This window comes from Rousettus aegyptiacus, unplaced genomic scaffold (assembly GCF_014176215.1).
Source record: "Rousettus aegyptiacus isolate mRouAeg1 unplaced genomic scaffold, mRouAeg1.p scaffold_m13_p_12, whole genome shotgun sequence".
In the NCBI taxonomy this organism is placed as follows: Eukaryota; Metazoa; Chordata; class Mammalia; order Chiroptera; family Pteropodidae; genus Rousettus; species Rousettus aegyptiacus.
Window position 1 is genome coordinate 92,093,978 of NW_023416287.1, and position 20,971 is coordinate 92,114,948.

General features: G+C 59.5%; 1 protein-coding gene across 1 annotated transcript in view; it reads left to right on the plus strand.

Annotated features, from left to right (window-relative positions):
- ZNF407 (zinc finger protein 407) overlaps positions 1-19,547 on the plus strand; it is a 333,803-nt gene extending 314,256 nt beyond the window's left edge. The window contains exon 9 of the mRNA XM_016148401.2: positions 17,203-19,547. Coding sequence (XP_016003887.2) covers positions 17,203-18,509 — 1,307 coding nt within the window. The 3' untranslated portion in view covers positions 18,510-19,547. The remainder of the gene's footprint in view (positions 1-17,202) is intronic.
- The last annotated feature ends 1,424 nt before the right edge of the window (positions 19,548-20,971 follow it).

Consider the following 20,971-nt stretch of genomic DNA (forward strand, 5'->3'; position numbering starts at 1 on the left):
TGCAATGTATGTTATTGACAACAAGCGACTTTTCTTCTCAAAATAACATTGGTGCTTAGGCATGCAATTTACAGAAACGACAAGAAAGGGTGGTACTTTCCCCAAGGTGAATGTGAGCTGACTGATTAGTTGGTATTTTAACTTAGATTCTTGCAAATTACAGACATAAGAAACCCTGCAATTTATATGTACTTTAGAAGTGAAAGCTTTAATCCCATGATTCATGAAAGTAAAGTGGTAATAATTTAAGTACCATATTTTATTTATCCCTCAGACTTGTCAGCTGATACCAGAAGTATTTCTACTATTTTGGGGTTGCTGCCTTTGGCCACCTAATTGCTTCTTAGGAAGTAAGAGGGAAATTGCTTATATAACTACATGGATTGTCTCTGGCAACGTCGAGCTAAGGCGTCAATCAGTCCATCTGGGTAAAATCACAAGCTGACTCCGATATCGCTAAATATTTATACTGTCAAATACACACAGACATCCAGATGAAAGGAGGCATTCATTAGGAATTCTCCAGCTTGTCAGTTTAAAGATGTAGATTAGAGCAAAACCTCCCACTATGGTACTGAGTGCTCAAGAAAAGTCTATATTTAGCCATTCTGAGCAATAAATATCATCATATTGCCTCATTTAGGTAAATAGAGAATAAATATTGTCAAGATGATCTAGGGAGAATGTAAACAGATTCGTGTTCGGAGCCTGTTCCGGGGGAGTCGCAGGACAGCGATTGAGCCCACGGTGCTTTCTGCTTCACCCTTTTCCGTGATCACACCCGCTCCGCTTTCCAGTGACACAGAGTGTGTTGCTGACAGATGAGGGGGGAAAGATGAAGACAGAAAAAAATTTTTAACCACAAAGGTGGTTTCAAGTTGTGTGAATTAGAGCGCTAATTAGTGCTCGTGCTGCGCGTTGTCTTGATAGTCGCAGAAGCTGCTGCTGCCGAAAATAAAGATTTCTGCGCAGAAATCTGCAGCCGCGCCGAAGGTCACCTCGGGGTCGCCCGCAGCTAACGAAGCCGTCGGTCTCCGGGGCAGCGCCGCAGAGGCCGAGACATCACCCGACGTCCGCCAGGCCGGCGCCATCCGGGTCCCCTCGCGCCGCCTTTCGCGCTGCGAGAACCTGCCGGACAGACCCCGGTGTGCACCTGCGCGCCCGCGCGCCCTGGCAACGCCGCGCCGCGCGCCGACCCCGGCAGCCTGGCCCCCCGGCAGCCTGGCCCCCCGGCAGCCTGGCCCCCGGCAGCGGGACGTGTCCCTTCCCTGGGCCTGCACTCGCCGCTCTTCCTTGGTAATTGATAATCCTGGAAGTTATGCTCAATGGGAATTTTAACTGATGTCAAAGTTTTAGTTAATTACACTAGATGATTTTTTTGAGATTAATAATTAACATCTCTCTTTATAACTAAATATCCATAATTAATCAGCAAATCATAACGTGAAGACTAATTAACTTCAAACTCAAATCTTAACAGAGAATCCATATTACTCTCTGGCATCATTAATTACCAGAGTAATCAAAGTTATCCCTCGTGGGATAAAACATAAAGCTTTGTGGGTTTATCAGCTAAGCCGTTAGCATGGAAGAATTTCCGAAGTAACTTCAAATGGCATTACTGATGACAGAACGGCTAGGTTATTCCAACGTGTTTCCGTTGGCCACATGTTCCGTGATCAATACGCCGCTCCCGGCAGCTGGCTGGGCACCCAGCAGGGCAGACGCGTCCCCGTGGCTCTGGGTTTTTTCCGCGGGAGGTTGGCACGGCGATTTCTGGCAGGGGGGTGGTTCGGCGCACTGTCTTCCCATCTCCATCGTGCCCCTTTGTTCTGGGCCCGCGCCTCACACATCGCGGGGCAGCCCGCTCAGAACTGTGAGCAGCAAGCCGGCGTGTCCCTCTGACCCTGTCCACAAAGGGGAATGTTTTCCAAGAATAAAAAACATGAATTGTTCTACTAATTATTATGTTAAAAAAAAAGACTTAATAATTAGAGAGCTAGAGGAAAGAAGCGAGAGCCCGGTGTGAGAGGAAGGGCACCCCGCGAGAGGCCGCGTGGACGCGGACCCTGCGGGGCGCGAGCCGGGGCCCCCGGCGTCCGAGGAGCGGGGCGGCACTGCGGGCGGCTCGGAGAGTGTCGCTCGAGGTTTCCTTTCCGGGGTCCAGGGGTCGGGAGTGTGCTCAAAATCCACGTTTCATTATCGCATCCCCTAATCTTCGAGTGCGCACATCGAACCCCGCTCTTTTGTGTGGCAGCTGTAAAAATCCTAAGCAATTTTTACTGTCAAGAAAACTCTGAATAAATAGGGGCTGTTAACTTAGGCAGATATCTGAGGTTATTCGGTGGCAGTCAGGAACTCAGCACTTCAGCTAATGGGTTATGATCAGAAACTGCTCCCAATAGCCAGCTAGGGGGATCTGAATATGAAGATTTCTATAATTTTGTTGTCAGCTTGTGATGTACTCTAGTGCTAATTATTTGGAACAATTATGTTTTCCTAATAACAAAAGAAGCAGCAGTGAATTAAGCAGGCTTACCTTCAGATCTTTAGATAGCAGTTTAAATGCACTTGCCATTAAGAAATAGCATTTCTTTTCGCTTTACAGAGCCCTAATTATTGAAGATGCTTGTCTTTTTAAATCTACTGCTTCCACTTCTTTTAAACCTGTTCGATGTGTCAGTTTACACTGATGATTCAGTAACTAGTATTTTCTCAGTCTTAGGTTTATGCCCGCACCTCCCATAGGCTGCTTACTTCAGTTAGTTATTCAAAAACCATAATTAGCGCAGTAATTAACGTGTGGATCCTTCAAAGGAAGACTGCTGGAATCGCGGGACGCCCCTCATCATTCTTCCTGATGTGCGGATGATAAAGAGGCGCGGTGACGTGACGGCGGGACCCGTGTGACTGCGCGGGAGCCGTGCTGCCGGGGACGCGGACAGGACCTCGGTCCGCGGAGCCCTCGCGCCGGGGAAAAGTAATTATGCGCACCGTCCCCGTAATTCAGCTAGGTGTTATCCTGCATTTGCAGCTGTCACACCATTTGTTTTAATTTTTTTTTATATCTTGTGAATACTTGAAAGTTTTTAGTTTTGCACATTATCTCTTAACCGATTTCCAAACAGAGGTGCCAAGGGCTCTTCCCCCCCCCTTTTTCTTTGTAAGCCATTATGGAGAGACTCTTTCTTGACAATTGATGTCAGGCTTTTGATGGTAATTCGAGTTGATGCAGTTTCAAAATCATAGTCATAAAGAAAAGGCTCGGTTTCGTACATCTCCCCAGGGAAATTTTTTGGCTAAATCACAGTTTTCTCATAAGCTGGATCCGTTGTCTGCGAGCTGTGGCCGACGAGTGGCTCTCAGCTGCGCGTGGCGGGGGCGACGGGGGCCGCGGCCTCCTCCCCGGCCACCCCCCCGGAACGCCTGGCCTTCGCCCCCCGTGCCTGGTGGCCCGTCCCCCACGCGGCGCCGTCCACGGGCGTCGCTCAGAGCCCCGGCCTGGGGCGCGTCCCTCGGAGGGCTCGCGTGAGCCGGGGCGTGCCCGCGGGCCCCGCACATTCCGCCGCCTTCGGAGTCCGGGGTGCGGACGGAGGTGGGCGTCGGATCTCAGGCCCTGGGCGTTGGTTGGGACAGTCGCGTCGAAAGCAAAACCTCGTTTGAACTGTATGGCCGGGGGCTGGCGGCCCACGATTAGTTTCTTAAGAAAAAAGATTATGGGTGTCGATCTTGACGCAAAACGGGGTGCAGGCCTCTCGCCTCCCACCTCGTCGGCCGGCTTCCCACCCTCCGTCTCGTCACCGCTCCGAGGCCACAGGGCAGCTTTACCCGTGACCTTATCGCAGGGTCCAGAGTGGACCGCGTCTGGTGTCAGCCACAAGGTAATCACACCGTTAAGCATCATACTCGTTAATAACCTGCGGCCGAGTCCGTGCATTGAAGAGTCTGCAGACGGACCCTCCCTGCCAGTCAGAACACAGGGCCGCCCGCCGCACAGCCCAGGGCCCAGCGGACGCTGTGAAAATGACCCCACGTCGATGCCGCCGCAGCACATTTCCTACACTTTCGAGTACACAGCCTCCCGAGCACCATTCTGCTGCGCAAAGCAGCTCAGAAAACTGCCAGGGCAAAGCAGGCGGGGGACGCCACCAGGCCCTGCTCGGAATGCCGGTCACGCTCGTGGTGGTGGGTTTCCCGTGGGAGCGAGGACGGCTCCAGAAGGACGTGGCCCCGGAGGGACTCGGGGGACGCAGGTGCTCACCGTGCGCGGAGCATTGCTGTGGCCCAGCATGTGCTGGGGGCTTCGCACACTGGTCCTGCTGCCTGAGACTCTGCCGAGGGTCGTCGTCCTGCTTTGATACAGGGAGACTGAGGCCCAGAGAGGCTCGCTACGCCGTGCGAGCGCACGGAGCTCGCCGGGGGCTCGGCTTCCGTTTCAGCCTGCCGCCGAGTCGCGAGCCTGCCTGAAATCGCATCGCGAGGAAGGGACGGCAGTGCCGGCCGAGGAAAGCCTCGCCCTGCCTGTCCACGACGCTCACAGTCCGTATTATCCAACGGAAGGCCCTGGTGACCGCTGGGCGGCCGGGGGCCCCCCCTTTAGCCCCGTCGGAGTGCGCCCGGCACGCTCGCTGTCCACATGCAAGCCTCGTGCTCACGGCGGCAGCGTGGCCACGTGGTGCCAGGCCTGGCGGGGGCACCCCGGGGGCCACAGCAGCGCACAGACAGACAGAGCCCGGGACGCCGGGGCTCGGCGCTGGCGGGAGCGTCAGGCTTCGAGGCTCGCGTCCGTCCTTGCGTCTGACAGCCGTCCGCTGTCTGGAGCTGCCGTCACGGGTTTATCCCTGCGCCTGTGGATGGACGTTCGGCTGGTGTCCAGGCGCGCGTGGTTGTGGAAACAGCTACTGTAAACATTTGCGCACAGGTCTCCGTGTGGACACACGCTTTGCTTTCCCGAGGAGTGGGGTTGCGGGGCCGCACGGTGAGAAACCGCCAGACGGTGTCCGCGCGGCCGTGCCGCTCCGCGCTCCCGCCAGCAGCCTGCAGAGTTCCCGGGGCTCCCCGTCCTCGCCGACACTTGCCGTTACCCATTCAAGTGAGTGTGCCGTGGCGTTTCATCACGGTTTTCATTTGCATCTTCCTAGTGACTATTGACATAGAATACACATCTTTTCCTGTGTGTATTCACGTGTGAATTGCTCTCGTCTTTAGGAAATTCTTCCTGAGTTACAACACACCTCCGATACGCTAGAGCTGCGCAGGGGACGTGCGACCCTGCTTCCAAGTGGCAACATGTCATGGAGACTGTGCTCCTGCCCCTTCTTCCACCCCCAAGTCTAGGCTTGCCGAGCCAGCCCGCTCGGCTCCTGAACCCCTCCCTGGCCCCCCGTTCGTGTGGCGCGGTTCGTGGCATCGAGGCCAGTGCCGCGTCTTCACGAAGCAGCGCGGCCGCCATGACACTGTCGTGGTCACGTCGAAGCCGCCCTTAGCCGACGCGGCGTCATCTAAGCCAGGGGCAGCAGCCCTGACTTGCCCAGGAAAGCGCCTGCGTCTGGACGTGGGAGCCAGCGCCAAGTCTGTGTGATCGACAGCTGTCAGTGCATGAGCACATGCTCATGGCAGCCAGCTGACTTTACGGTCGGTCACAGAATTTTTAGATGGCTAAACTGTTAGGCTATTTTGGACATTGAGAGCCGCGGAGCAGCTGTGAATTATTTTCCCTTTAATCTTCGGTGCCTCCTCTGTGCTCCTGTAACAGGGTACTGACATATGTAAATACGGCAACTGACCATCTTGGCCAAAGCATTAAACACCACTGAAAACGTCCTTGCCGCTGAGAGTGGCCGAACCTTTACGCAAAGTGTTCATAATTTATGGAACTGGTATGAGATGTGTTTTTAAGACTATGTTGTAACGTTTGGGTAAAAAACGCCTTGCCCTTTGAACCAGTGCACAGAATTAACTTGTTTGCATATAGACCCTTGGAGGGGAATTTCATTTTTGTTTTCATAAGGAGACGAGGACTTCGGAACGAGACTCCTTGGCAGTTCCGGCTTTGATTTCAGGAAGCCCCTGGACGATCCCGTATCGTCCATGGACCCTGTTACCTTGGGCGCAGTCACACTGGTCCGGTTTGCTCGGTTTAACGCTTATTTGTGTTGTTTCGTTATTTCTTATTCTTCCAGTGTTAGGAGCGACCCTTGGTAACTCTTCTGATCAGGAAGTGGATCTGAACTTAAAGAGCCCCGTATCGGTATCATTTGCGTGGTCCTTTTCCAGAACTTGAGAATCATACTTGAGAACTGTTAGTAACAATAAGATTTCCATTGATACGTTTAAGACAGGTGGTGCGAAATAAACATGTTAATTGTATTCTACTTTAAGTAAATTATATAAATATGCCAGCTGTGACTAGACCATATGACATTTGACCTGTTTATTGGACAAAGAAAAAGAAAAGGAAAACTGTCACTGATTGTGACATGTGGTGTTGCTTAAAATTTCCTAGTTTCTGCTAAAGATCAGCACGTACCTAACATTTCGGACCAAGCCCAGAGGTTTGTTTGCATGTCGGAGTCCTTCCGGGCGCTCACACCAGTCACTGCGCACTCGACATGCAGTCTGGACGCGTCGGCCCAAACCCGTGTCGGGGCAGACGTCCCGCCAGGACGTCGCGTACGCGTCTGAGTGAGGAGCGACACTTTTCAGCTTGACCCGGGAAGAAGTACGTGTGCGTGCGCATGCATGTGTGTGTCGAGGCGGGGCTGCGACCGGCTCAACAGAGAGTTTGGGATTAGAACTCCACGTGGAAAGCGACCCATTTTAACTGAGGTGCATGCCAGTACCGGAACCGTTCCGTGCACGCTGCCGACACAGAGCATGAGCACTCGACCTACCCGAGTGTTTACATCCGTGTTCCGGCTTACGTTGGGGCATCCAGGAAAGGGACCGGCCGTCCCCGGCGTCCTGGGCGCTCTTCCTTCGCCTGCGACCAGGGGAAATGTGGCTGAAGGTCCATGACAACGGAAGCCTGCCAGGCCCGCCTGCGCCAGCCCGTGAGACAAAGGCGCCAATTTTATCGTCGCTGTCTTTTGTTCTCTGCGGTGCTGTTCACGCGGCTGCTTGCGACTGCCAGAGCCTGGGGCCCGCCGGCCGCGGCTCCCTCTGCGCTCTGCCCGCTCCGGGCTCCGGCGCCGTCACCCCCGCAGCCTGGGGCCCGCCAGCCGCGGCTCCCTCCGCGCTCTGCCCGCTCCCTCTTCTGTGTAAGAGGACGGACACTTGACGGTCGAGCGTCTCGCGTAATCGATGCGGTGTCATGCCAACGGACCAAGGGCCTTCGTGTCTGGATCGCAGGTCAATATGGATTGGGGCGGGAGGGGCACCTGTGCATGAGCAGCCGCGGGGCCCGTAGACCCGTTGTATGATTGACTGGTGTCCGTTTCCATCACCGTCACGAGTGGGAGTTCTCTGTCCTCATGCGTGACGCTGGCCTGCAGTGAACCGGCCAGGGTAAACACGGCTTCTTCCAATGCTTGCGAATTTCCCTCCAGATGGCCAGAAGTAACTCTCAGGGACACGGGCCCCACGCGAAGGCTGGAAATCCGCCTGCGCTGTGGCGCTACAGCCATCGTTTCCCGAGCCGATAACAGCGGCTGCGCCGCAGAGGTGGAGGCACGTTCGATGCCTAAGAGAATGTTGTGGGCGGGGAGGGGCCGGCTCCACCATCGCCTTCGAGAACGCTGACAGCATGAGACCGGTCAGTAGGGGGGTTTCCGGGGACTAAGCCTGTCCCCAAGAGTCACGCATCCACCGCATTCCGTCCTGAGAGCCCGCGCCCGGCAGAAAGGCCAGTGGCCAACGGGGACCTGCAGGCCCCCCGCCCCCCTCTGCAGTTCCGATACTTAAAACTAAAGCCGCAGCCCAGCGGACGGCAGTGCCGGGCCACCACCCAGCCGTGCCCGTCGGCGCGGGTCCGTCCCGGCTCTGCCCGGCGGGCCTCGGAATGCGTGACGCGCAGAGCAGAGAGGTCCTGCCTCGGGCGCGGTGCCGCGGAGCGGCCGAGCAGGGACCAGGGCGCCAGGCGGATCGACCCCTGCCCGAGGTGTTAAACCGGAGACCGACTTTTTTTTTAAGTTTTTTTTCTCTCCCGGTACACGTTTTCTGTGAGGGCGTGAACTTAAAAGGTCTCTCATCAGGATTGGATGTTCTCCTCCCAAATATCCCTGGTCCTCGCTCCTTCACTATGTCCAAGCTAAGTTGAGGCCAGATTGATTGTGTTTGTGGTGGCCTCTTTGCTGGTTGCAAAGGAGTGCAGCCTTCTCTGTTTATAAGGTGATATCCAAAATTCAGTCTAATTTTGAGCATATCATTTAGAATATTTAAGGTTCCAATTCTACATATAAGTAAATTCAAAAAGTAGGACAATAAAACCAAAAATCAAATAATAAAAAGCGTGTTTTAAGAAAGCGTCAAGAGCAGGGAGGAGGCGGGCCGGCCAAGGTGTCATTTCAGGGCTGTGTGTGCATGTGTCATGCGGGGCAAGTTGCCATGCAAGGTTGATCGTCACCGGCAAGACGACGCTGTCACAGCAAGGGGGGATGACACGGTGTCCTTTTCTAGCCAGTGGGAGTAACGGCTGTCGGGAGCCAGACAGCAGACGTGGCTCCGAACGCTAAGAGGCCGGGTCCCCGCGCGCAGCGGGGCGGGCCATCCTGCAGGGCAGCGTCTCGGGGAGGCCGTCCCGGGAGGTAGAGGCCGGGTCCCCGTGCGCAGTGGGGCGGGCCGTCCTGCAGGGCAGCGTCTCGGGGAGGCCGTCCCGGGAGGTAGAGGCCGGGTCCCCGTGCGCAGTGGGGCGGGCCGTCCTGCAGGGCAGCGTCTCGGGGAGGCCGTCCTGCAGGGCAGTGTCTGATGGCGCCTCCCCGCCGGGGAGGCTGTCCGGGGAGGGAGTTCTTCCTTCAGCTTCTGGGTGGGATTTATCCGCTGGACTTCCCAGAATTTCTCTTACGCATTTCATATATTCCCTAATACTTTTCATGGCATAGGTTCTGCTAATTGACATCTCAGCACCCCGTGAATGAAATAAGACGACTGTTGGCTCACCAGGGTCAGACAGACGGCCGAGCGCAGTGACCGGGCGGACAGGCCTGACGCGGAGGCACGCGGGGCCACTCTCTCTGGTTTGCCCGTGGGCGATTCCGCGTTGAGTGTCTTTCAGGCAGCAAGTGAGGACTTAATTCAGTCCTGTCGCTCTGGTTGTCTTGCGACTCCGGGAAAGAGTGGGTCGTACCTGTTCGGAAAAAGACTCGGTGACGTTTGGGAGGGAACAGAGGCGGCGGTGAGCGGGCGGATTCCGGTGTCGGTGCGCACGGCCCCGAGCGTCCCGCGCTCTGCCTCGCCTCCTTCCCGTGGGGAAGCCACTCTTCAGGTAGCGTTGTGTTCTGGCTTTCGCAGAAAGTGGGGCAGGCGTCGGCCTCACGCCTCGTTGACCGTGCGCCCTAGAGGGAAAACGCCGGCGCTGCGTGCTCGTTGGCGGCGGGACCTGCACAGCCGCGCGGCCTGGCATGTCCGCAGCCCCGCGTCTGCCCGCCGGCCGCCCGCGCCTCCCGACAGCGCGCCAGGGTGGAGGCGAAGGGCGAGCCACAAGCCGCGTGGGACAGTTGGGGGGGGGGATCGCCGTCCTGTGTCTCGCCTCCAGGACCCAGGTCTTGACTGTCTGGCTCTGACTCCTCGACCGTCCAGGTCCCCGGGTCCCTGTACTCGACGTGGCTCCCGTCCCTCGGCCGCCCACGCGCTGCCCGGGTGCTGCCTCCCTCGCTTCCTTGGGACCACCGCGCTCCGGCAGCAGCCCGGCCTGCGATTTCCAGCCCAGCCCCGCCTCCCGCCGCCGCGTGGTGCTGGGAGAATCCACGGGAGGCCTCGGCTCGGGCCTCCCCCGGGAGCCTGGTCCTCAGCCTGACTTCTGAGTGGCGAGCCATGCCTCTGAGCTGCGGCCCGACTCCGTCACGTGCTGTGCCTTTAAAAGTGTCAACTAGGTTATTTTCATACATTTTTATAATTATGTTTCAAATGTTTGCTTTGTTTTGAAATGACAAGATAAGAGACCCTGCTATTTGCAAGCACTTATTTGCAAGTAACTAACTTTGCTTGTGCGCAGTCATTATTCTTGAAAATTTAAATTGATGTTTTCTTTCTCTTTTGGCTGTGATTTTGTACATACATGGGCGTGGTATTTCCCCTTTCGAGTGGCTTTTGAAGGACGGGTTAGGGACGCAGACTTCCCGCTGCACCTGCAGCCGGGGAGCTCGGTGCCCTTCCTTTCGGCCAGGCCCACTCACGGCCTTGTCACCTCCCAAAGGCCCCACGTGCCGACACCGCCGCTCAGCACAGGCAGATCCGGGGCTCAAACCCCGAGCCTGCCGCACACGCCGCCGCCCTGCGTCTTTCCCCACCACGGCGCCACACGCCACGCCGGGGACGGGGCCACCGCACCGCGAGCCGGGCCCTCTCCGGAGCCCTCCCTGCCCCAGGCCCTCCGCCAGGCGGGGACCTCCCATGCCGCCCCTGCGTGAGCTCTGGGACAGCGTGCCGGGGCCGGGGCGTCTCCCGCAGAGCCCGGCGCGGCCTCGGGCGCTCAGCCTCCTCCGTGGCGATGCAGACAGAGGCGGGCAGGCGGCACACGGTCCCTGGGGGACGCCCCGGTGGCCGACGCCCCCTGCCCCTCCGGCCGGCGCCCCCTGCCCCTCCGGCCTCACCTGTGTTGGGTCAGGGTTATGGATGTTAGATAGCGCCCTGTCGGCCGCTGGCCTTGTCCCTGAGGACGCTGTGTTCTGTTGGCACGGAGGCGATAACGTGTACCTTAGGGACTGATACAGTGCAGAGTTTCTCAGGGTTTGTGAGTTTAAAGGTAAAACATTGTCTTTTATTCTTTGTCACTCTTCAGCGCCCGTGGAAATGTCCAGGCCCATGAGGACTATTCATGGCGAAGTTGGGAGCCTGGCCGCTCATGTGTTTCCAACTTGAGGGAAGATTTATTCTTAGTTTTTTCTGAATATCGTAGAATTTCTTTCAGGGGTCTTATATGGTTATCTCCAATCACTGGCGATCCTAAATGTAGTGCTGATGGGAATCGAGAAGAAAAGGACTAAGGCTTTTGCCAGCTCAATTCGTGTGCAGGCTCCCTGGACGTAGCTGGTAAAAACCGCACATGGTGCATCTCATCAAACTGTGTATTTGAACTTATGTGAGAGTCAGAAATGGCGTGGCCTTCAGTGAATTTTTCAGAGAAAAATAAGTTTTCTCGTCTCGTCTTAGGAAACAGTGGCCTTCAGGAAATGGTGGGCAGAGCGGACCTCGCTGAACTGTTCGGCACACCCCTTTTGTGCGTGTGTGGCCGTGCGCGGACGCCCGCCCAGACGCCTCCGTCGTGGTCCGTGTAGCACATGCCCAGGCCAGCCCCGCAGGCAGCTCAGACGCCCGAGTCCCCCGGACGGCCTGTGTGTGGAGCATCTCTCACGAGCGTAGCTGTCACGGTTGACGACCATTCCAAAGATAAAAAATAACTTTAATTTCGCTCCTCTAATAACCTAAATATTTCTAATTGTGCTTGGGTTTTATTATCACTGGCCAGAATACACTTCGAATCCTTGCAAATTGTAGGTACATGCTACTGACCACCCTTCGTTTTCTCAGACACGATGGCCAGGGTGTCATTTCGGCGTGGGGGCAGAAGGCCAAGAGGTCACTGCGAGCTGCGCCGTGACAGAAGACCAGGTCGCAGGTCCCCGCTGCCCTCTCGGGTGGCGTCCTCCTCCGGGACCACGAGGCTCCCTCCCGGGAGCCCGGCTGAGGGGAAGGCGGTCGCCTCGCGGCCAGGGTCAGCGGGAGCCACCGGTGGCATCCTGCAGCGATGCGCCTGGCGCCGTTGTTGCCCCAAAATGCATACATTATGGAGCAATTATTGTTATCGACTTCACCGGCGGAATATTGGTGACTGCTATTGCAAGAATAATTTATTTCCTGCTCTGAAATTTCTGGGTTCTATTTCATTGGATTTTAATTTGTCATTTTCCTGCTTTCACTTGAGAAGCATATAAGGTGTTATGACGTTAAAATATGGCTCTAATTTATTAGCATAATCTGTTAATATTGTTTCATTTTAATAGACATCAAGTATGATTTCTTAACATCCTTGTTAAAATTGCATCTAAAAATCGAAGTTGAGGAAAACGTGGCTTAAGAATTACGATGTCATGTGTGCCCCAAGTTTTTATACAGAAAGTATGCCCTTGTTAATTGCATCGTATTCCAGGTGCTTTCACTAGGACAGTGAGCGAACCTAGCTTTTTCAAGCCTAAGTGCCCTCCCAAAATATAAAATCCGAAACCCGCACGGCGCCGAGGCGTACCCCAGCAGTGACCGGCGTGTGACACGCTTCAGGAGAAGCCCGGACGTCCGTGACGCGTGCTGGCCGGTGGAGGCGCAGTGGCTCCCGCAGACGCGGCGGGCGCTCCGCCCACCCGAGTCTCCCCAGGGCCGTCTTTATCTGCTACGCGATGCATGAAATCTACTTTCGGTGTTAGAACTGCTGGCAACCTTTGACCCCTTGAGTGGAGACACAATGTGACCTTTCTATTGTCATCGGCTTTCATTCTCTGAAAATTCTATGAATTTTTATTACAAGTTTTTTTTTAAGCCAAGCTGAGGCTTCAACAAATTACTCGACGCAGATGAGATGAAGTTGTCGAAGGGGTGTTAGATAAGTTTACGGCCCGCGCACACCGCCAGGGAGGCCGGGCCCGGGCGTCCTGCAATGTCACCCGCCAGTAACCGCCGAGCCCGCTATTGGATAAATACATCATTTTATGGAACATTGATTGTTCTATAAACCCAATGGAGTATTATGCTCTATGATCAAACCATTTAGATTGTGTGTAGAGCACAGAAAATGCCATATTCAGGATGGTACTAAAAGTGCCATTTGTGTATTTTATGGATGTCATTACAGAGGAAACTTCTCTCTGTAGGCCCTGTTTACTGCAAAATTTTTTAGTCTGTAATGACATTTTTCATTCACAACGTATGCCTTCAAGAGAGGGGCCTTGTTTTATTTGTTTCATTCGAGTTTACTGCACAAATTCTGTACATTTTAATTAAATGTAAGCTTAACAAAAGCATAAGGTATTTATTCTGTGGGAAAAAACGATGACAGTGAGGAGAGAAGAAGGCGCGCAGGAAGGAGGCCGTCAGGTGCCGAGCCCTGTTCGCGGCCCCCAGGCGCCGGCAGGCAGCAGGCAGAGCCACCGCTGGCCCTGGGGGCGGCGTCTGCAGCTTACCCCCGGCTCCCCTGCACGCCCGGGTCTGCATTCTTCAGCCTCGGAGAGGGTCTCATCAAAAAGGACGAAAAAGAGGGAAACACGCTTCCTGGTGACCTTCGGGAGAAGTGAGCCCACCTAGAAATCATCCCCCAAAACGAGCTCCCAGCCCTGCAAACCCTTCCCATCTCAGCCGAGTGGTCGGTGCACGTGGCCTCGAGAAGGCCGTGCGGGCCCTCTGTGCTCACGAAGGCTGGGGAGCAGCCAGGCGAGGTTTCACGGGCACGGGCTGCATTCTAACTCCGTCCGCGCCTCCCACGCAAAGCCACTCCTTGTCCTGTTCGAAACAGATGCAAAGAAGTCTGCCGTAGACAGGCTCCCTGCTCAGCCGCTGCCGTGGCGCTGAAATCCGACGTCGTCTTTGGAGAATGAATGCAAAGCGCGATACACACGTCGGGCTGGGCGTCCCTGCTCCACTAGAGCTGCTGCGGCTTCGGGGCCGTGACGGAGACCGGGCAGGCGGAAAGCCTGCACAGACCGCCGCCTCCCCGGTGCCCGGCCCCTTCGGCCATTTGCACTGGGGAGCTTTACGGTTCGTGTTTACCAGAAAGACCTCAAAAATTGAAGTTGACGTGCCCAGTAAATCCTTGGTTACAGCACAGTTAGAATTTAAAGTTACAGCAGCGACTCACATTAGTTTAAATGACACTTGAACTTCTGCATAGCTCTACATTAATTCATTATGGTCCAAATGGAAGAATCTTCAGTGGGTGAATCTTTTTCAATCTGATTGAGGCTGTTACATTTTATAGGTGCCATTTTTCAAAGCAGTACTGACAGCACTCGAAGTTATTAAATTGCTGAATCAAAAGATGGACCTGCACTCGCATTTATGAACTGCGATGGAGCGGCTCGGGGAGCCGAGCCGAGGTTAAGATGTTGCTGGTGACAAGCTTCGTCACACCCCGTGGTGACAGCAGTATTTACCCACGTAGTTTGCTTTAATGGTTTGGCAGTGGCTTAACCCACCTCCAGACTCAGACAAATTCAGTAAGTACTTCAGAGCAGCGTAATTATCAGTGCTGCGAGGGACTCGGGGGGTAATTCTACACCCCAGAGGCTGTCCAGCTGCAGACCACGGATGGCGAGCTTGGACTCGGCACGTGGCGTTCGCTCGGGGACCCCGTGTGGCCGGGACCTGTGCCTTCCCAGCCGCCGTGGCTCCTCCTGTGTGTAACGTAAAGGCAGGATGTCCTCTTCCATGCTGAGCCGGGGAGCCGGTGATGTGAAGGCTGCCTCCTTTACTTTTGTGGCCGTATTCCTTTTTTTTTTTTTTTCCATGCTCTAAATGAGACTGAAAATGACCTTGAAATTCAATCAGGTTCAGGGTGTAGGGAAGACAGAACGGACAGAAACAAGCCAGACCGAGCTCAGAGTGTAAGGAAAGCTGGCGGGTGCCACCCCCAGGCGGAGGACAGGGCAGGCATAGCGGAGGGGGCCCGGCGCGTCCAGCAGACAGCGACCCAGGGCTCCGATGGACGGCACGCTGACCCGGGATGGCCACACTCATGCCCCGGCAAGACCCTGGGCACGGGAGGGGGCGCGGACGTGGGCGCCTGCCAGGCCTCCTGCCCCGGCCGACCGGCCCTTGCACCTCCCCGGGGAGAGGGTTCGGGGCGGTCGGAGCTGAGGACGTAACCATGAGGTGAGGCTCGAGCTCGCAGACCGTAGCTCTGCCCTTCTCTCCAGGGCCCCTGGTCTCCCAGATGAGCTTCATCCTTCCCGAGGGGCCACGTTTCTCCTGTGACGCGGGGCGGGGGGGGGGACAGCGCCACGCGCCACGTCCTGGGGGTCGGTGGAAAGCCCTGGTCCCCCCGAAGCGCTCATGCACCCGCGTGGCCTCGGACAGTCTGCAGCACCTGTGGGGTGGGGCCCACGCGGCCAGGGAGCCCAGGTGGCCGGCGGTCGTGGCCCCGGGTCCCTGTGCTGCGAGGGGCCGAGGGGAGAGAGCAGAGACCGTGGGAGCCCGGTGAGCCGCCTGGCGCAGGCCTGAGCACCGGCGCCCCCGGGAGGCTCCGAGTCGCCGTTCCGCCGTGCTGGCTTGCTTCTGCCTGGCCAGTGAGGGCACGGCCAGGCCTGGGTCGCCTGCCGCTGACCGTCCAGCCCCAAGGGGCACCCACTGGTCCTGGGATTCAGTGGTTGCTGAATGTGTAAACGGGAGGCTCTGCGGCTGGAGACCGTCTGGGGTGACCTCACGGGTCGCTCCCCGACCTCAGAGTCTGTGACTGCAGCATCTTTCCGAGACGTGTGCTGCAGAGACGTCTCTGAGGGGGAGCAGTGCCAACCGTAGGGTGTCTCTGTTGCCGCCCACGGATGATTCCCAGTCTCCTCCCTCGCCGGCATCAGCCTCGGGGGCTGGAAGGACAGGGTACAGAAAGTGGGTCCCCAGGACCCAGCTCTGAGCTCCAGCCCTGCTGGCCCGAGCCACGGGGAGACCCTCTGCGCCCTGCCCCTTCCCCGGGGGTGGGGGGGGTGGCTCCCTCTGCTGGCCAGCTGAGGACGCCGCGGCACGGCGACTGGCGTTAACCCTGGCTGCCTGGCTGCGGGCCGGTGGGGGCAGAACGGGGCAGAACGGGGCCGGCCGAGCGGCACCCCTGAGCAGGCGAAACGGGGCCCGGGAGCGCACGTGCGCAGCGCTTAGGGTGCCGGTCCAGACCGGGGCCACCGCCGGGGCGCGGCGTGAACCTGGACATGTCCCCTCGGCGAACGCCGCTTAGCCGCTCCTGGGGGTCCTGCCGGGGCACGGCACCCTGGGCGGGGGGTGCTCGCTGGGTCCGTGGACTCTGCGTCGAGAAGCGCCTTCTCGCAGGTCGGCACCGGCGCGGCAGGCGTGAGGGGTGCTGGCTGTGCACGGCCAGCCGCCCCGAAGCCCTCTCTGCCCTTCGGGGTGTCACAGCGCGCTCTGTGAAAGGTGACCACGTGGACGAGCGTGGGGTCAGCGTGTCAGACCCGTGGCTGCCGTTGCGACGTGGCGTGCTCGCCGACGGCACGCAAGGGTGTTCCCCCCGGGGCGGGGCGGGGGGCGGGAGACGCCCGACAGAAGATTCGGGATTCTAAGAGGGAAATAGGAACTGGCCAGAGTCGGTCTCCTCTTCACGAGGCTGAAGGCGATGATTTTCTGCCACGTTTCAGCCCGTCGGGTCGTCAGGCAGGCACGGAGGACGCTGGGGAGGCGGCGTGCCCCCCAGCCCGGCACCACCCCCGCCACCCGCCTTCAGCGGCCATCGTCCTCTGCTCTCGCTGGCCTGCTGCCCCTCCGTGCCGGTCCTGTGGCCAGGGCCTCCGTCTGTGACGCTGGGGCCCTCCCAAGCCTCCAGCCCCTCAGCCGTGGGACAGGCTTGAACCCCGAGTCCCCGCTGTGGCCCTCGGTAGGGCCAGCGGCCGCCTTGGCCCTGAAATTCGGTGCCGGCAGCGTCATGGTGGGCGCCCGCAGAGTGCTTGTCACATGGCCGTCCTGCAGCGGTGTCTGTCGAAGGCACATTTTGAAAATCTAACAAGCCCGGCTTCAGTCTCTTGGCCGAATAAAAATTTATGCCATCTCTAACATTTGGACACTAAGCAGATCTTTTCCTTTGGGTCAGAAGACGATGCCCCTGACTGCTGCCGTCTTCCCTTGTCCCCGGTGACGGACTGTCTCGTAGAAGTCCTGACGGCGGCCGCCAAGGGGGGCGTGTGTGGACCGTGGTTCCGGGCGCTAGGCCCGGAGCTGTCCGGCCCGCGTGCGGCCAGCCTGCGACAGCGCGCGGCGGGGTCGCGGCGAGGCTGCTGTCGAGGACGGCCTGACTCGACGCTGAAGCGCGTTCTCCCGGCTCTAACTGCTCCTTGTCTCCCACAGGCATCGTCTCCAAGTCCTACGAGTGCCGGCTGAGGGGCCACGGCGCCACCTTCGTGGAGACGGACAGCCCCTTCACCGCGGCCTCGCTGGCGGGGGAGGCCCCTGCCGGGGACCGGCCCCCGCGGGGCCGCAGGCCGGCGGCCGAGCGTGTCCAGCAGGTCATCATCGTGCAGGGCTACGACGGGGAGCTGGCCCTGGGCGCCTCGCTGGAGGAGACAGCCGCAGCCACGCTGCAGACGCTGGCCCTGGCCGGCCAGGTGGCCCGGGTGGTGCACATCACGGAGGACGGGCAGGTCGTCGCCACGAGTCCCAGCGGGCCGCCCGGGCCGGGCCTGCCTGAGCCGCTGGAGGGCGCGGCCACCCAGGTGGTGGTGGTGGGCGGCGCGGTGGAGGCCCACAGCGTGGCCGAGCCCCTCAGCCCGGGGGGCGCCGTGGTCCAGCAGGGGACCAAGCCGGAGATCCTGGACCTCAGCGAGGCCAGCATCCCGCAGCCCGACGCGGCCTCGGCCCTGGACGCCCTGCTGTGTGCCGTCACTGAGCTGGGGGCCGTGGGGGGCGGGGCCGGGCCCGACGAGAAGGGCGGCGCCGGCCACAAGGACATGCTGGTCCAGCTTCCTGGCCCAGAGGCGCCCCTTGCCAGCACCCAGCCCGTGGGCTCCGAGGTCCACGTGCTTCAGGACGTCGAGGATGGCCCGGACGCCATGGAGCCCATGCAGGTGCTGACCCAGGTGGTCCGGCCCTCGGCCGCAGTCGCCTCGCAGGAGCGTGCCCAGCTGGCCTTCAAGAAGGTGGTCCAGGGTGTCCTCCAGTTCGCTGTCTGCGACTCGGCCGCGGCCGGCCAGCTCATGAAGGAAGGCGTCACGCAGGTGATCGTGAACGAGGAGGGTGCCGTGCACATGCTGGCCAGGGAGGGCCCGCAGATCGTCATGCAGGAGGCAGAGGCCCACGGGCAGCACGTGGGGCTGGCCGAGCCAGACGGGGAGATCTCCCAGATCATCGTGACGGAGGAGCTGGTGCAGGCCATGGTCCAGGAGTCCAGCGCCAGCTTCCCCGAGGGCGCGACCCACTACATCGTGACGGAGCTGCCCCCGGGCGTGCAGGACGAGGCCGCCATATACTCCCACACCGTCATAGAGACCACGGGCTCGCAGGAGCTGCTGCAGGCCGGGGCCGCGCTCAGCGCGGAGGCCATGGTCCCCGGGGGGACCGAGCAGTTGACCAGTATGGTCATTTACACCCAGGAGGGCTCCCCGGCGGCCACAGTCATTCAGAGCCAAAGAGAGACTCACGAGCTGCAGGAGGCCTGAGGCGGCAGTCCCACACGTGGCACGGGGCGGACGCCGAGAGGCCCCGCTCCCGCGGGCACGGCGTCCCCTGCGCAGCAGTGACGGCAGCGGCTCCGAGGGGCTCCGCCTGCCGGAAGCGCACGGCCGTGGACACGTGCGCAGGGGCCGGAGGGCTGAGGGCCGGGCCGCGGGGCGCAGGCAGGCAGGGCCGGGCGAGCCGGGCCGCTCCCCCTGTCCTCCGCCTCCCCCTGGGCCCCGTCCTGCCGGGCGCACCTGAGCTCCCTCTTCTGCACGCCCCCGCGGGCACTTTCCCGTTCAGCGGGGACAGGCCCGGCCCTTTGGGGGGGGGTGCGGTCAGCACAGTGCCTCTCGGGGCTTGAGACGCATGTGCCCCTGCAGGCCAGCGTGGAGCTGTTTAAATTTTATTATACGTTTGGTTGACAGTCACAGCTGCGAGTGACCCCCCCCCCCCGTCCCTTTGAGTGTTAGGATCAGCGTCCCCAGACCAAAGGAAGCCTGCGCCTGCATCTCGTGCATCCGCTTCTCCTCTCCGCAGGCGCGGCAGGCGACGTCACAGCTCTGGGCGCGTTCTGCGCCCAGGAGCCCTTCCAAAGCCTTGACGTTCACGTTCAGCCAGAACACACTTGGTTAAGACAGCCCGATGCTTCTAATTTTGGCTTAGCTCCCTACAATAAAGTCTATGAAATGTGCACTCTAGAAAATACTGTTCATATCGCTATTTTGCTTTCTCTAACAAATGTTTGTTCACATCAATACCACATTTGCGGGACTGGTCTGTAGCTCATGCCAGAGAGCGGCTGATGGTGACGCCAGGGACAGGGCCCCCGCCTGCAGCGCTGGCCCCCCCGGCGCTGTCTGCGAGCGGCCATGGCGACGCCGCGGCCTGGCGCGCGGTCACACTCTGCTGAGTTGTTTCTCGACGCGACTGCTCCCCTTCCTTTTCTGAAACTGTAAGATAATCTCCTGCCCCCAACACACCGGTTGTTTTTGTTCCGTTTCTACTTTCTTTGAAATAAAACTATCACATTGAAGGAGAAACGCTGACGTGTTCCTTCCGCCCGGCGCCCGCCCCGCCCCGCCGCCGCCCGAGTGTTCGTCACACGGCCCGGGCAGGTGCTGGTGACTGCGACATGACGTATTCGATCATGTTCAGTGTCTAAAGACTGAAGATCACACATGGCAGAAAAGGGACGGAAGACGGCACCTCCTCCTGTCTGGCGACGGGAAGGTCCGCTCGGCCTGGCTCGCTGGGCGGGCGGCGTGGCAGCGCGGCTCCTGGAGTGGCCCAGGCCGCTGCCCCGCGCCCAGCCTCGGCCTCACGGCTCGGAGCCCCGTCCACCCTGGGGCCACTCGCCCCCTTTAGACAGCCGCCCCTCCCCAACAACAAGGCGAGGCTTCAGGTTTGACAGCGAGATTCATAATGAGCTGACTGTGTGTGACTCGCTCACGCTGCTTAAAACGGCCGCCTCGTGGTCTGATCGCCGTGGGCAGCGGTCACGGGCCGAGCCCCCGTGGGTCATCGGGATCGCCGTGGCCTTTACAACGCGATGCCCTCTGCAAGCTGCTCACGCGCGTCGGAGGAGAGGGAGGGGGTGCTGCTCTCCGCAGAGAGGCGGCCGCTCGCTGGCCCCACGGGCTGTGCCCGCCGCCGGCGCCCAGATGCTCAGGCCGCGCCCTGGCCGGCGAACCCGCCCGCCGCAGCCCCGCCTCTGACGCCAACACGTTTAGGGCAGAGGCGTCTCGGGCGGCGTTTAATCCTTCGCACAGCCAGGGGAGCGGGCGCCGTCACACCGGCAGTCGCGCCGCGCGCTCGGTGACAGGAGCAGGGCTTTGCACAGAAATCCCTGCAGGCGTCTCGCGACTCGGAAGGATGGAAGGCTCCCGGGCCGCTGCGTCCTGTGCCGGCGCCGGGGTAACCGCTCTCCTCCCTCCGCGCGGCCGCGGGGCTGCGAGGGGGCCGCCGACGCCCGCGCGCGAGCCGGTGCCTCCGCCCCGCGGCGCTCCGGGCCGGGGCGCTGTTGCTTCGTGCGGGAGACGCGGCCGCCTTAGCGCTCGTCCTGGCCTCTGGGCTGGCGCCAGACACACTAGCACCTAAGGGCGGTGGAAAGCGCAGCAAGGGGAGGTCCGCTGGGAGCCGCAGTCCGGGCCGGGTCCAAGCCGCGCTGCAGCCCACGGGGGGGGGGGGGGGGTGCCCCCGGGCCATCGGCGTGGCCGCCCCGCCCCCTCCGCGCAGAGGCTCCTCCCACCTGCCCCGGGGAAGGTGGCGCCTCGCCCGGACGCGCAGGGATGTGCTGGGAGCAGTTCCCGTGCAGAGTACGTTCAGCCACACTTTAACGACGCTGTGACGGACGCCGCAGGCCTCTCCGAGTGGAGCAAACGGAGGGCGACGCACCCGGTCTCCTGGTGACCGGCAGAACACCCGCGGGCTGCCCGGTCCGCTTCCAGACCCACCGAGAGGTAAC